A 16,028-nucleotide genomic window follows, 5' to 3' on the forward strand; every position below is an offset into this window, starting at 1 on the left:
TACATAGAAGCACCTTAGGAACTGAAGAAAGAGGTTGCACATAAAACCAGATCTTCCTCTGCAAATCACCTGCAAATTCTGGAAAGAAATCGTGATTATTATTTGACAAGGCCATACAAAGCCAGTAGGAGACTGTTGTACTCTAAGTTCGAGGAGAATTATAGTGACACAGGATGGGAAACCTATGGGCATATGGCAGCATCTTTGTAGAAGAGGCACCAGAACAATTTGTGCTACCTAAAGTTCAGTGTCTGCTTCAACCCCTGCTTTTAAAGCTAAGTATTGCATTTTAAGTGTGTACTTATAAAACTTGAGTTTCAACAATACTGGAAATTCACAACTCCCATGGCCAATATGAGGGAGGAGAGCCATTTTCCTAAAGGACATTCAGTTTGACAGTTTTAGCTACTCTCTTCTGAATATTACAGAATTTTCCTGAGGAATTGCAAGTACAAAGATTAGGTAGCTATACATGAAACACTGTCTTTATAGTATAAATTAATTGCATCATTGATTCCTGTGACATCCTTTGACATTCTTAAATTGTCTCTTGCATTAGTGGCTCCTTTTAAAAATTAAGCTATAAATATTTATTTATGTACAAGTTCGGAAAGAAATCTAATGGCTTAAAATCACTCAGCCTTTCTGGAACATTAATGATAATTTTATCTGCACTGTGAGTATACAAAGGCAATTAGTGAATTGGCAAGTACTATTTCTGTTTTTGTAAATAACACATATAAGTGAAAAATAAAAGCCACATCAGTCGCTAAAGACATTTAAAAAGGGTGATCTATAAAAACCTTTAATGACAATTTTATTGTAAAAGGTTAGTAGTTCACTTTATTTGAAGAGCAGTGTGGTTTAACTGTATTAATGTGATATTACACATGATATTTCACGTGATTTTTCACTTACACAAGTGGTCTAGTTCCAATTACACACTGGGAAGAAAATACTCCTACTTGCAACACTTGATTTCTCAGTCTGTCTTGCATTAGACAAACACTTTTGCAAGACATATTGTTTCAGTTTCTCCTGTCTCTAAAATTAAAATAATATCTAAAAAAATTAACATTAAAAATTAGTATTTGATTCCCAGAATTATCTTAAATTAATTTATAATTTGATAAGAAAAAGGAAACCTCCATGCATTATAGCTATCAGCACAGAAGAAGAGTCAATTGCCTCCTCCTCCTAAACCTCAGGCTATTCTCATTTGTTTACGTCTATGTTAGTGCATGAAGTCAGTGCAGAGACTGTCTCTGGTCTGAAGGCCAAGAGGCACCAAATTCAGATCTCATGTTATTCTCTGAACTACACTGGGGCAATTTTCTCGGAGATCCAGACCATGCTAAGGGAACAAGCTGACCATTAAACAGTAATTCTGGGACAGCATTTGACACATCCCTAGCACTCTAGTCATTAGTGAGGGTATGATCAGAAAATAGAGAAAAAAATTAAGAAAAACACTTTGAAAAAGTGCATGACCTTTTAATTCCAAACCTTGTCCTGAATGTAATCTCATAGAAGAAGGTACAGCAAGTCACACCCACTCATATTTCAGATGCTGCTATGACACAATGTCTTTTTAATTCTGAAAGTTTTATTTTCAGCTTCTATGCGGACATAAAATGCAGACAATTTACTACTGATACACCTGAAGTGGATTATTGCATCATTGTGTGAATGAAATGCCTTCCATGGGACTAATTGTGGAACCAGTTGTGCTCAGTACCATACACACGGTCTTTGATCTTGAAAAAGAAAATTAAAATAATTTATCTTTAGGGAAATATAATGGAAAAAATATAATAAATATTGCAATGATTTAATGCTCCAATTAGCTTAACTGCTACTTGAATTTAATTAAATATTACATTGCTTGAAGATGTCCATAAATGATTTGCAAATGTACATGTACAGAGGAATGGCACTAATTTGAGTGATTAAGGCTTAAAGATTTATTAGAGGATCTTGTAAGATCTACAGTAACCAAAATGAGATCACAGAAGAGAGTAAGTCTTACAAAAATCCTGTCTTTTTAATGAATCTGTTACTGTTGATGCCAGGGTTCGTTTTTTAATTTCTGGTTTCTTGCTTCCTTCTACACTGTGATATTCATGCTATTCATTCAAGATATCTCTTGAAATACCTCACTTCTGTGAATAATCTTACATTTCCCCTGGCACTTTGCAGGAAGCAAGGTGCTCAGTTATATTTAAAATTCTGTGCCCTCTGAAGTGCATGAGAGTTTGGCACTGACTGCTGTGGGATGTCTCGGAGCATATGCAGCACTGTGTGCAGACAAACTGCAATTTAATTGGAAATGATACATTTCGTAGCTTAATTGTTTACTTTCCACCCTTTCTTCCAAAATACAAAATTTTATTGCAGACACAATTTGAATACCTTTGTCACGCTGAAGAGGGAAAGAATTAATTAAATCCTGGATTGTCAATCAAGTTGAGAACACAATATGGAAATCTCTATTAAACAGAAGGCAAGTAGCTGTGCTCAAATTGTGATAGAGACTAATGTATCTTGTGAATCAAGATGCCATCTCCAATCTGTAACATAATGAAATGCACATATTTCTCCCTGCCCCCATTCCCACTCTTTTTGCTCCAGTCTGAAGTGTACTCTGTAATGCATTATTAAGCCAAATTCTGACCCAGTTTCTTAATTATCTGTAAGCTACAGAGAACTTCTAGCAGAATATTAACTAAGGCAAGAGATGTAATACAGATGAACCCAGGATGGCATTAGAGAGAATCATCCGCAATTTGCTAAGAAAATCCTTCAATTGTAATATTTAACTTAGCCTAACATGCCAAATTTATATTTTAAAGGGGCTAAGCAACCAAAACAACCTAGGGTAAAAAAAAACAAAAAGAAGAAAAAAAAAAGAAAATTAAAAAAAATAGAAATTAAGTATAAATATTTGTAGAAGCATTCCTGGATTCACAAACTCAAAATACTTATAGTATACTGAAACATTTCTGGAACAACAAGATTGTTTCCAACTGTTTTGAGTGGATACCATGGACAGTTATTACAATCCAATATAATATTGTGTGCCCAGCTATTTATTTTGGATGACCTGTAAAATGTAACCCAATGTGGTGTATACGTATTTACCAAAATTTTGGGGAATACAATTGGGATTCAGAACTGTCATAGATGTCAGTTTGAACAACCCTCCAAACACTCTGGTGCCTGGTTAGTATTGAGTAAGCAGCTGCAATTTTATACCTCCCTGCACTGCTGCATATTAGTGGAATATGAGAAGTTTTCTTATTGAAAATACAACCACAGATATACAAAACCAGAAACAAAGAACTCAAGGACTTCTTCCTACAAAGCTTCAGGAATACATGAGTTGTAAGACTTGCTATACTTCTGAAGTAAAAGTGTTTGAGTGAATGAAAAACATACTGACAGAGCAATTTTTTTTAGTGAGAACAATTTTTAATACAAAACATGTTTCAAAATTATTTGAGGAAAAATACTTTCCCCACCCCAGAATTGGATGATCTGTGGTATGTGCATATAGAAAGTCAAGCTTTAATTGTAAAATTTACACAGCAGAGAAAGTCTGCAAAGTGTATATGAATTTTGTGGAACAGGATATATTCATTCAGTTCAAAGATCAAAGAAAACCCATGCAGTCCCCCTAACACTGAGTTGAAGAGTCACCTAACTGCAGAATACGGAATTTTTATATATGCTTTTAAAAAATATTTCTTTCATTAATTCATCAATGAAAAAATCCTACTGTTTGAGAAACAATAAGAGTCAGTTAAATACAATGTTTTCTTTGTAACAGTGTCAAATGGAGCTCATGAGGGAAGTTGGTTCTTTGCAAAACATCAGATGATTGGAAAGTGCTCATATGCTTCATGTACATTCAAGTACATTGCTTCAGTTTAAAGTGTGCTTTTGCTACTGGAGAATCTGAATGTATCATTCCTTATGCTAACACTGTGAATTTCCCACTACAACCTGCCAAATATTCTTCTTCTGGGAATTAAGGTTCTTCTCTGAAGTGATCAATAGTAAGACTGAGGCATCTTTCCTTTACAGGTATGGAAAAAAACTCAAAATCAATATTTTATACTCAAGCACCTTATCCAGCACACAAGCATTGAAACCAGAAGACCAATTTGCAAAGGCAGTTTTTGTAAAAGACCACACGTTTTCCCATTTTCTTTCTAGACTAACCCATGTAATCAGTAAGGCCCAAACATTCATACCAGACTATCCTCTACAGAGCACAGACACCTTTTCTCATGCATTTGCAGTTCATTTGTGTTTGACTGTAATCAAGCCAGGATTTAGTCAGCTGTCCCTCAGCCCAAGGAGAGAGCAACTGTGACTGCATGTGCTCCAGGGACAAAGCTGGACACCAGGACCATGTTTATCAATGTCAGTATCTCATGGAAATCATCTGTGACACCCCAACCCCACAGTGCTTGGCTCTTTCACCTCCTGCAGTGCTTTGATCCAGCAGTGGACTGTGAGGAAATATGCACAGCCTCTTAGGCTGGAGCCCATTCTGCCCGATGCAGCCATGGCTGGACAGACCACCTAAAGGCCCTGGTTTTGTCTCTGTTGGGCACAGAGAAGTCCATGATGAAAATAAGCTGGTAGCTATTGCTCACATCTTAGCATAATCACCAGTGCTATTATTAAAGGAAAGAGAGCCCCCTCCCCTAAAAGCAAAATCATCTGTTTAGACAGAGCAACATTCTGCTGCCTTGTGTCATGACACTCCATGGCTGTTGCTATTCGTCGCACAAAAATGTCCATAACAGGGACTTTGTGCCTTCTCAGGCCTCCACTTCTTCCATCACTTCCATCACAATTGTTCGAGGGCCGGTCAGGATGAGGTTGCTTACTGTCCTGTAATCCACATGGAGAACATTGAGGCCATTGACAGACACGACAAATTGGCAAACCTGAGGAGCAAGCAAGCAACAAAATGAGTAATGCATTAGGCTTTATTTTGTTAGGTTAATTACACAGATGTACTATCAACTCCTGGGCAGACAAAAACCTCCAGAACTCTTCACATCATCTCATTTGGTACTCTTAAAAGCCCCCACATTTCTTAGAATTAATCTGACAAGTTAATTTTCTATAACTTTTTTTTTTGAAACATCACTTCAACTTTCAAATCGGTGGAATTCAAGTTTCCAATCTTTGAACTTTTGAAGTTCATCAATCACTTATCAATATCAATCATTTTTTCTTACAGCAATGTTATTTTTTCTTGTATCAGTGATATGTTATGGTCTCGACGGTGCTTTGCAATCAATATGGCATCCAGCTAAGGGGTCCCCAGCACAGGAAGGACAACTGGTGGAGCAAGTCCAAAGGAGGCCACAAAAAATGATTGAAGGATGCAGCACTTCTTCTATAAGGAACTAAGGCTAAGAGAATTAGACTTGTTCAGCCTGGAAAAGATGAGATTTCTGGGTGACCTTATTGTGGCCTTCCAGTACCTAAAAGGAGCCTAGAAGGAAAACTGAGAGGGACTATTTCCACAAGAGCCTGGAGTAACAGGTCAAGGGAGAAAGGCTTTATGCTGGAATAGAGTTGGTTTTGCTTAGATATCAAGAAGAAATGCTTTACTATGAGGATGGTGAGTCACTGGCACAGGTTGCCCAGAGCAGCTGTGGATGCCCCATCCATGGAACTGTTTAAGGCCAAGTTGGATGGAGCTTTGAGCAGTCTGGCCTAGAGAAAGGTGTCCCTGCTGACAGCAGGGGGTGGGAACGAGATGGTCTTTAAGTTCCCTTCCAACCCAAACCATTCTATGACTCTATGAAGACAACTTTGGCTATTGCAGTCTGTTATTTTAGTTTCTCTTAAACACTTAGAAATCATTTTAGTCAGCTCTTGGTAATCACAATAAAAATATGCACCATGTTCCAGGCTCAGGCCAAGGCCTGGATGATGACTTCACTAGATTCAGTGCCAAAACCTCCAACGGTATAAGATGAACAAAATGGATCCAAATTTTAAGAAATAATATCATGGAAGATGAAGTCAGTACTAGGATAGATTAAAATGTCACTACCATGTGTTAGGTTTTAATTTCCTTCATCAAGTATGGCTTATTAATTAATTTCAAATATGCTAGTATTTTGTCTGTAAAAGCCATAACAAATACAAACAATGGAGGTTTTGTATGATCATAGGACATTTTCAAGGAAAATATTCTTGCTAGAAATATGCTGACCAACACCATTGTATATCTTAAAACACTTACACAGAGAAAAACTAATATCAACATTGTAAAAAACATTGTAAAAAAAAAATAATACTGATTCCTCAAAGACATTATGACTTCTCTGTATCTATTAATAACATTAGTGTTTAGCAAAAAGATCAAAAAGTGTGTGTAGTGCCTAGATCTGTATTTTTAATGGTAAAAATATGGAGCCTAAGTGAATAATTAATAATATTGTCTTGATGTTTCAATGGAAATAATACATTCACTAGAAGACTATCTTACCTGTAAGTCAGCTTGAATCTTTAAGAAAGAAGCTATGAAACAAGTATCACCAGAAATTTTCATGCTTTATTTTATATGGACACTCTGGATCAATTTTGGGGTCAATTTTATGAGGTTCAACAAGGACAGGTCCTAGGTCCTGCACTTGAGTCACAATAACCCCATGCAGTCCTATGGGCTGAGGAAAAGTGGTTGGAAAGCTGCCCTTGGAAAAGAACCCGGGGGTGCTGGTCAGCAGGGACTGAACATGAGCCAGTGTGTGCCCAGGTGGCCAAGAAGGTCAATGGCATCCTGGCCTGGATCAGAAACAGTGTGACCAGCAGGACTGGGCAGGGATTGTTCCCCTGCACTCAGCACTGGTGAGGCCACACCTCGAATGCTGTGTCCCTCACTGCAAGAAGGACATTGAGGGGCTGGAGCACATCCAGAGAAGGGCAACAGAGCTGGGGAAGGGTCTGGATCACAGGTCTGAGAGGAACAGCTGAGGGAGCTGGGGGTGTTCAGCCTGGAGAAAAGGAGGCTCAGGCTCAGACCTTATCACTCTCTACAACTCCCTGGGAGGAGGCTGTACTCAGGTGAGGGTTTGTCTCTTCTGCCAGGTAACAAGTGACAGGGCAAGAGCCAACAGCCTCAGGCTGTACCAGGGGAGCATTACTGCCAGGTCCAGTTGACACGATGGTGTTTGGTCATAGCTTTGACATGATGATCTCAGTAGTCTTTTCCAACCTATTTGATTCTGTGATATGAGAAAAAATTTATTCACAGAACAGGTGGTCAGACATTGGAACAGGCTGCCCAGAGAAGAGATAAAACCACCATCCTTGTGAGTTTTAAAAACCCCACATGGACGTGGCACCTGGGAACATGGTTTAGTGGTGAACACGGCAGTGTCAGGTTAATGCCTGGACTTGATTCTATTAGACCAACCAGTCTTTTCCAGCAGTAACAATTCTATCCATCTATGCTTTTTCACTTTTCCTATTTAGGCAGAAGCACAAGATAGAAATGGATGTGGGAGAGGTGGGAAGCAGCTCTGGCATCCTCCAATGCTAGCTCTAAAGCAGATTTTCTCACATGCCAAGTCAGTTAACTTTTGTGTGCCAGTAACTTCCCTCTCAAGTAAAATGTGTGGTGAAACTCAATTTGTATTTCTGCAAAATGGACAGAATGTAGCTATCAATTTAAGAAAAATTATAGAGAAAGCAAACCCAATCCAAAAATGTAACATTTCATAAAAAATACCACCAATGACTTTAATCTCTGCTATTTAGAGCCCCTGCGCAGGAAGAGTGGCAGCAGCAGCTCTTCAAGGGCTGTTAGACTCTTGCACCTTACTCCTTATCCCCAGAACTCCTCTGCAGAGCTGAAGATCCTGGAAGTAGCCTTACTAGTAGCCTAAATGATCACTAAAGTATGGCAACCAGTGATACAACTGAGTAAATTCCCATGGCAGTAATCTTTCCTATATATGAATATTTCAGTTGCAAGTAGCATTGGGAAAATGGTTCCGCTTTTGCATGCAGACAAATCCTTCTAAATTTTAAGGATTTTTGTTGAAAAGGTTACCCATCATCTTCTGCAGTGTGTCCAGTCAGTATTTAATTGGCATGTCTATTTCATTTAAAATGCAGATTATTGCAGCATCTGTAGGTCTCAACTTACAGTGATATTTCTTAATACTTTCTTGGCTTTTCAAGATTGTATCAGTTTTACTAAATTATAGCTCTGGCTCTAAAATAATATTTGGGTTGATTTAAAACAGACCAGCAGAAACAACATTGTCTCTTCTGGCTTAAAGCAATTTTTGGAAGCTGAATGGCTGCTCTTTGTTTTACTGTTGCATATTCTCAGACATCTTGAGTTACTGGAATTCCAATGCATGGGACTCGTGTTTGGCCATGTTCAATGGACAAATCTGCATGCTGGATCCTGGCACAAGCTTCAGAGGCCTTTGGGGAATACTCCTGCCAGAGGAACACACTTTCAGACCAGCCAGTGACCCACACCAGGGCTGCAATGGTGTAAATGCAGATGGTACGGGCACAACATCAACAGCAATCTGGATGCCAAAGAGTGAATTTCTTGTGGAAGACAAGAGCTGACACATCTGCATTCTCCGTGTGTTTGTTTTATCACATGCCCTTGGCAGTACGATTACCCAGCAATGTGTACAGCTGAGAACAGCCCCCTTCGTGCCCTCCTTTGCAGGGGATCCACATGGCTTATTAGCTTCATCATTCCCAGTGGAGAGGATTAGATGCAAGAAGTTCACCCAGGCCACATGAGAAGAGAAATGCAGAGGAGAGGGCAATACACAGTGTCCTTTGTTATGCTGACTGCACTCAACTCACTCAGTTTTCCTCTTCCCACCCTGATTTCCCATTCAGCAGTGCATCCAGCTAGGGGAAATGAAATGCAGTACTGCTTTGTGCATTTTAGTCATCATCAATCCTGCCCCAAAAATGCTCATATTGTGCATTGCTCTACTGAAGTTAGAAAACAAACAAGACCAAATGAGCACTCACTCACCAGCCCTGACTGAATATGTCAACCCATATATTAATATCTCAGGAATTTTCTTAAGGAGACTGGTTTACAAAAACACAATGATTTAATGTTACATTTATAAAAACACATTTCAAAAAGCTGTAAGTGCTCAGCTCATAGCTGCAGCTGTTAAGGGCTTTGTAACTACAAACACATAAAATATTTCTGTTGGTTTCCACACATCAGTAACTATAATAGATGATAAACTACAGTTAAAAGAGCCTCAAAGAACCTTTTATTGCTCATTTCCTCATTGCTCTCCAAGGAGCTTGACAAGAGATAACCATCCCTTTTTATCCCTCAGACTTCAAGAAATAACACAGCCCAGAATAAATTCCGACCATTTTGTTGGTCAGGATGTGGTGATCTAAAAACCACAGAACTAATAATAGTTAAATAAAGCAACACTCAAATAATAATAATAAAAACCCCTCCCTTAACAGATTTCAAATATTTAAGTATTACAGCAATAAGCATTTATTGTTGAGTATTTCAATTTCCCGCCATTGGAAACAGCAGCTCATGGAAGCAGGGATGGCAGAAAAAGCACCTCTGTCTTTCTGTGGGTTTTCCATGATGCATACAGAAGGTTTAACTAAATCCAGTTGTCCCCAAAAAAAGAGAAACTTCAAGTTTGGCCTTACATTTGTACAAAAAGGATCTGGGAACCTGCAGTTTAAAGAAGTTAGCAAAGATTCATCATGCCATTTATCATTGGACTGAAGATGGCAAGAAGAGGCGAGAATAATTTGTTACCGTAACATTTACTGGCCAAAATCAGGATTGTGCTGTGCTTGGAACCGTACAACCCTTCCTCCCCCTCACTGGTAATTGCTCTTTCCTCCACGGCAATCTTTGGCTGCCTGCCCCTCCTCGGTCTTGCCAAGCTGCCCTGCAGATGTACATCCACACCCCTTGATTTTCCTGCTGGGACAGCTCCTGCTGGCCAAACCAAGGCCCCATCCCTTGCAGGGGGCTGCCTGGACAGCTGAGCTGGTGTTGATCAGGACCCAAGCTGAGGTTGACTGTGGGATCCTTCTAAGGGATGTCAGAGACTGGCTGCAGGCATGGGTGTGGAATTGTGCAACTGCCTTAAAGGCAATCATTAAATAAAAACATTGCATACCTGTCACTAATTCTTTGTTAGTTCTGCCTCAGGATGACCTCAATATTTGTAAGTGCTACAGGAATGTTCTTAGAGGATAGGCAGCTAGCCTAGATCCTTGGATATTCAGATGCTGTTTGCACAGTGAGCTTTAGTTAGCTTTCCCTGCGGAGCCAAGCCTTGCTTTCTGGACTTTTTTTAATGCAATATATTTAAAAATCCGTTAAAAACATTCTTTCTTTTCCTAGGCACACTTTTTAGAAAAGTATTTGAAAGTTTATGAAGAGCTGGAAATTCCTACTGCAGACCTTGACTTAAGTGATCATTGCTGTTTGGGACAGCCCTAAAAAGACATTTAAATTTATGGATTCAGTGAGTCCAACTGTTCATCTCTGGTACAAAGCAAGTAACAACCATACACAGTCAACAGATAATATATCTCAAAACAGTGTGGATAAGACGATGATTACATGGCCACCTTAATTTGAGATAATTTTTTTCAAAAACCTGTCCAGATTAAGAGGAATACAACTGCCATGAGGTAGTGTGGCTGGGATGGTGGAGCACTGTCCTTTCCACAGCAGCAAAGATCTGTGCCCCAGTCCAGCAGCTGCTGGGGGTGAGGTTCTCATTCTCAAAGGATTTATCATTTACATTTCAGCAGCAGCATCAGTGTCTGGAATCCACTCTGCTTTTTTTGTTTGTTTGTTTCATTGATTGACTGTGGAGTTTTAGTGGTTTTCTTTCGTGTTTTGTTTGTTTGTTAACTACTTTTTAAGAAAGTACAAATGCTACTGAAACTGCAGATCAAATAGGTACCAAAGCAATCAATGTTACCAAATATAATGTGGGCTTGAAGTTCCCAAATTCAAAGCTAGATTATACAATGACACAGTAAAGACAGAGGCAAAAATATTGTTTTTCAGCAGTACTGATAGGTTACCCCATTATCTAGGCAAAAATGGGAATATTCATGGTCTAAAGCTGCAAAACACAAAGTCTATGCCAGTACGCCTGACTTTTCTCCTTCAACAGCAACAAAATCAACCAAACAAAAAGGTTTGATGGACTGTTTGGTACTGATAGCAGCTCTGGAATCAGCAATTAACAGCATAAAGAGATGCTGAAAACACTGCCACCAATTAATTTCCTCAGAAAGTGTGAATATTACTGTACACATGGCAACTTTATGAAGGAAATATTTTAAAATGCTGGAGAGAGTGTGAAATCCAGACTTAATCTTTTCACTCTGAAGCAGCCAGGATTTCATTCCTGGACTCTGTGTGGATCCAAAACAGATTTCTAGCAGCTGACGGCACAAAGCAGGCCCACGTTCTGCAGCAAAGCAGATCCCTTTGAGACCAAGGTAGTTCATAAGTTATTAGCACATTGCACAGAAACAAGTCATCTTCGTTGGGAAAGTTGTGTCTGAAACGAGGCAGGCTCAGTCATCCAGCATGAGACAGACTGGATTTAACCCCTTGCCCTGTTCATCATTTGTATCCACAGTGATTTACATACACGTGGATAGTTTGGGACATTCTTCATTGAGTACTATTTCTTCTTATCATCTGATGTGAAGCCAAAGTCACACAGATAATTTTTACTTTAAGACAAACCATTCCCAAAATGCATGAAAAAATGTATTGTTTTCTTTTTAGTCTTTTAAAAAGTCCTTATTAGCATCAAGTAAAAATTATGAATTAGGAAAATGTAGGAGTTATTTTCAGCCTTGATAAGTTCTTCAGTCATTTTCCTAAGAACAAAAATAAAAGCTCCTAAGTACAATTCTTTCAGAGCTGTTCAAACAAAAGTGTATTTTGACTATTTTATAGAGTAGAATTCATAGCAGAATTGACAATATAACTATTTCAAAAAGAAAGTATATCCCAATGGTAATATTTTTGCTTTTCTTCTTGCTAATGAAAATTGAAATTAAATCCATTACAGAGACAGCCTGCTTACATTTCTGTAATACAGATACCCTCAATAATTATAAATAAATGCTTTTTTCAGGTCCTACTAATCTGACAGGGACAAGGATCAGCTGGGAGGTTTGAATAGCTCAAAATCATAATTGTTTCATTACAGTATTCTGAAATTCACTGTGATCTTCCAGAGGAAAGCCCTCCATATGTGGTTAGCAAACCCATCTGTTTTCTATGTGCATGAGAGACCCACAAGATCCTGATTTCTATTAACTATCAGGCCATGTTCTCAGTAAGAGCCCTTCCTTATGGGCATCCATGAAATCAGGGCTGAAGGGTTAACATTTTGCAATTGTCAGTGACCTGGAGATGTCATCAGCAGGATATAAACAAATCAAACTTTTCACACTTTAGATACTTTTGAAAGCCCTGAGCCAGTTCTAAAATTTAAAACTTATTTGTTGATTCCTGTGGTAAGGCCACAGCTCTCACCTGGGAAGGTTACTAAACCCCTGAAACTGAGAAGGAAAATGCAAAGGAAAAAAAAAGAAAATACAGACTTTACCATTGCTTGTTTCAAGAGCCGATACAGCTGCCTTGGCTTTTCCTGTCTTGCTGACAGATTTCAGCAAAATTTGGGCAAGGCTTAGGTGCTACAAGAATGTAACATCTGAAACACAGCTTTCCAGCTTTCTGCAAGGAGGAAGGGGACACCCAAGGCTCCAACACTTTGAAAGAATGGGTATCTTTCCAATGGGATTCTTTCCCCCTTGCACACCCCTTGCTCCTCTGCAGATGCTGGGAAACATTCCTCCCACTCCTGCCTCCCAAGCACCACTGCCCTCCAAGCAAACAGATGGAAATCAATTTTTAAAATGTAATTTAAATATGAAATGTGAAAGAATTGAGAAATGAGTGAAAGTAAAAGTTTCCATTTAAGGCTGTTATTTTGTCACAAAGGAAAAAAAACTACACCTTTTGTACTTTTCATTGCTGTTACCAACTAGAAAGGAGCTATTTACAAGTGGAAAACCACACAGGTTTGCCTTGCCAGTTGTTAGATCTCTTGAATAAATCTTCCCAGCCAATTACCACATCATCACCTTCTACCTCACATACCACATCACGGTTTTGTATACAAAACCCTTAGTGACAGCACCCTTAGTGACAATGAGGTTTCCCTCTCTTTAGAGGGCAAAAAGAAAATTTTATTTTTAAAAGAAATGTGGAAAAAAGTGTTTGCTTATTAACAGCTGAATCAGCAATTTGATTTGGGACGTCACAACTCTTTCTGCTCACAGAAAGGGATATACTCAACCTGAGTTGCCAAGGAGTCTGTGGATTGAGATGTCAAACCCCTTTCAAAGGGGAGGAAGGTTCATAGCAGGACTTGGTGCCTGCAGTCCCAAGAGATGCTCCTGTCCCTTTGCTGGCTCAGACACCAGCACACCAAAGCCAGGCACCACTCCCTTTGCATCCTTTTCATCCCGTGCCAGCAAAAATAAATAAATCTGAGAACTTTTCTTCAGGCAAAGTAAGTTCCTTGATGTGCCTGACACAATGGAGGAAGGAGATATATATCTGCTTGAAGGCAAAGGGAAAGAGGGAGATGAAAAAGAGGTGAAAATAAAATCAACCTTCCTGGCAGAGCTTACAGAGATCAGTAAACTGCAGCCTTAAGTTTTCAGATAACTTAAAGTCCCAGTGCAATCAATGGCAAGATGGATGCTATGGTACCAAGAACAAGTGCAGAGAAATCTGAGGCAGGAGAACAGCAGTGGAGGAGACAGTGCAGAGCTCAGCTTCTTTTACACACTTACACATACAGCCTGCATTTATGCTGATACAGGAGTTCTTCTATTTTAATAGGTCACCCAGAGCCATAAAGCAAAGGAATCCCCATGCTCAGCCAAGAGGCCAGGCTACAGAGATGCTGAATGTGGTAGCACAGAAGAGCCTAAGACCTAAGACTAACTTCTACATAAAAGCAAACACAGGCAGCACTGATTTTTTTGCTGTCACTCTGCTAAGCTTTACACTGTCACAATGGAATGAGGAAAAGAGATGAAAATCAGAGGTCTTAAAAGTTATGTTTCCATTTAGATTTTTATCTTTGCTATTTTTTTAGAGTTCATGCAATCTTGATAGGATTAGCAAAGTAAAGCTGGAACCTCACAGTTCACAACCAACTGCATGTAGCCGGAAGGTTAAAAAATCATACCATGGCCTTTCCTCCATAACTGAGGTTACTGGATGGAACAGAATAAATTGCAGATGTGTGTTCAGTTCTGTAAATATCTCTAGCGAAAGTGTAATTGGCTGTACAGTGGGTGTTGTGGGAGTAGGCAAGTATCCAGGCTTTGCATAAAAAAGATTTTGTCTCGAGAGAGAGATGTGTTTCTTGTTTGTTCTTTACAGCAGTGTGAAGCTGACCCCCTGTTCCATCACGGGGCTAGAAACTGTGTTCCTGCAGAGCACAGTAAAACTCATAGCAGAGAAAATGAACTCCATTTACAGAATTAAAATATAAGTTCATCATTCTTGTGATCCATCTTGGTCTGTGACTGTAGAGTGGTGTGGATGGTTTGCCTGAGCAAGGCTTCCTTATACACTTTCATTACATATATATTATATATTTCTTTCACTTTTAAAAAAGATGCTGAATTTTTTTATAGTATTCCAAGCAAATTGGTCTCCAGCTGAAAAAAACCCTATGTGAATTAAACAACATAATCTATAAACTGCATAATATAAAAAAATGCATGTAATAAAGTAATATCTATTTTATAACATAATGGGTAAGTCACAAAAAAAAAAAGTCAATAGATTCTCAAGGGCTTCATCATTGGTTCAAATAGTCTCTGCCTCCCTTCCTCCCTTCCACATGATGATAATTTGTGGGAATTCTAGCCTTTTTTTGCTTCATCAGGAAGAGAATTAAACCATTGCTGAGCAAACTCCACAGAGTGGATAAATTAGAGAAGGAAAAGAGCTGACCTAAGAGCCCATGAGAATAACTCTTGCTTTGGAGCATGAGTCTCTTGGGCTGCACAAGTCTCAGATCTGCAAGTGGTGGAGTTTTGCTGACAGATCAACTGAGTAGGAATTATTCACAAAGGTAAATTAATGCTATCTGTACACATGTGGAGAGTAATAACATAAGAACATAATACCCTGAAACACAAACCATCTATAAATATGGAGTAGGGGGATATAGGTCACTGCTTTCCATGGCCCTAATTGGAAATTGGTGTGTAAAATCACTGACTTAATGTCAGTCCCAGTGAGAAATACCCACAGGTAAAGCTGGACCAGGCTGGGCCACATCAGGAAAGCAAACCAGTGACTGTATGTCTAACTTTATAAGCATTTTTATTGTATAGTGCAATTTGATACCTACCACAGAACAGTTCTGAAAATGTTAAATAACTCGAATGGCTAAAGATGGCTCTGGGTAAAATACTGTATCAGTGTCAGAAGAACACAGAGTCTAAGCTTACAAATAATGTCTTTTAATGCTTGACCTTTCTATGTCTTTTTTTTTTTCTGATATATCTGTAACTAAACTATATTTAGTAAAACAAAACCACACATAATGAATAAAGAACTTTTAAACTATGTATCAATTTACTTACATGGTCAAATATAATTATGCTGAAGTGTAGTTCATGTAAGCCCCATATTGGTTAAAAACAGTCATGAAGTGAGAGCAAGAGAATTACAGGGGCAGACAGATTCATGCAAGGCACCCTCAGCACCCTCTGGTATCCAGCGTGTCATGAGCAGGAACAGTCTGCGCTGTTTGAGACAAACAGCTGCTCTCTGTTTGCACAGACAAAAGTGCAATTGTTTTTCCATGTGTTTGGCTAGCTAAACAGAGCCTTGGCTTTAATGCAACAGGCTTCCCGAATCATTCGCTTATACC

The 16,028-nt window shown here is 38.9% G+C and overlaps 1 protein-coding gene across 1 annotated transcript in view; it reads right to left on the minus strand.

Moving 5' to 3' along the window:
• Positions 1-1,586: 1,586 nt before the first annotated feature.
• DEPTOR (DEP domain containing MTOR interacting protein) overlaps positions 1,587-16,028 on the minus strand; it is a 75,337-nt gene continuing 60,895 nt past the window's right edge. The window contains exon 10 of the mRNA XM_021546564.3: positions 1,587-4,961. Coding sequence (XP_021402239.1) covers positions 4,833-4,961 — 129 coding nt within the window. The 3' untranslated portion in view covers positions 1,587-4,832. The remainder of the gene's footprint in view (positions 4,962-16,028) is intronic.

Source organism: Lonchura striata, chromosome 1 (assembly GCF_046129695.1).
Source record: "Lonchura striata isolate bLonStr1 chromosome 1, bLonStr1.mat, whole genome shotgun sequence".
Classification (NCBI taxonomy): domain Eukaryota; kingdom Metazoa; phylum Chordata; class Aves; order Passeriformes; family Estrildidae; genus Lonchura; species Lonchura striata.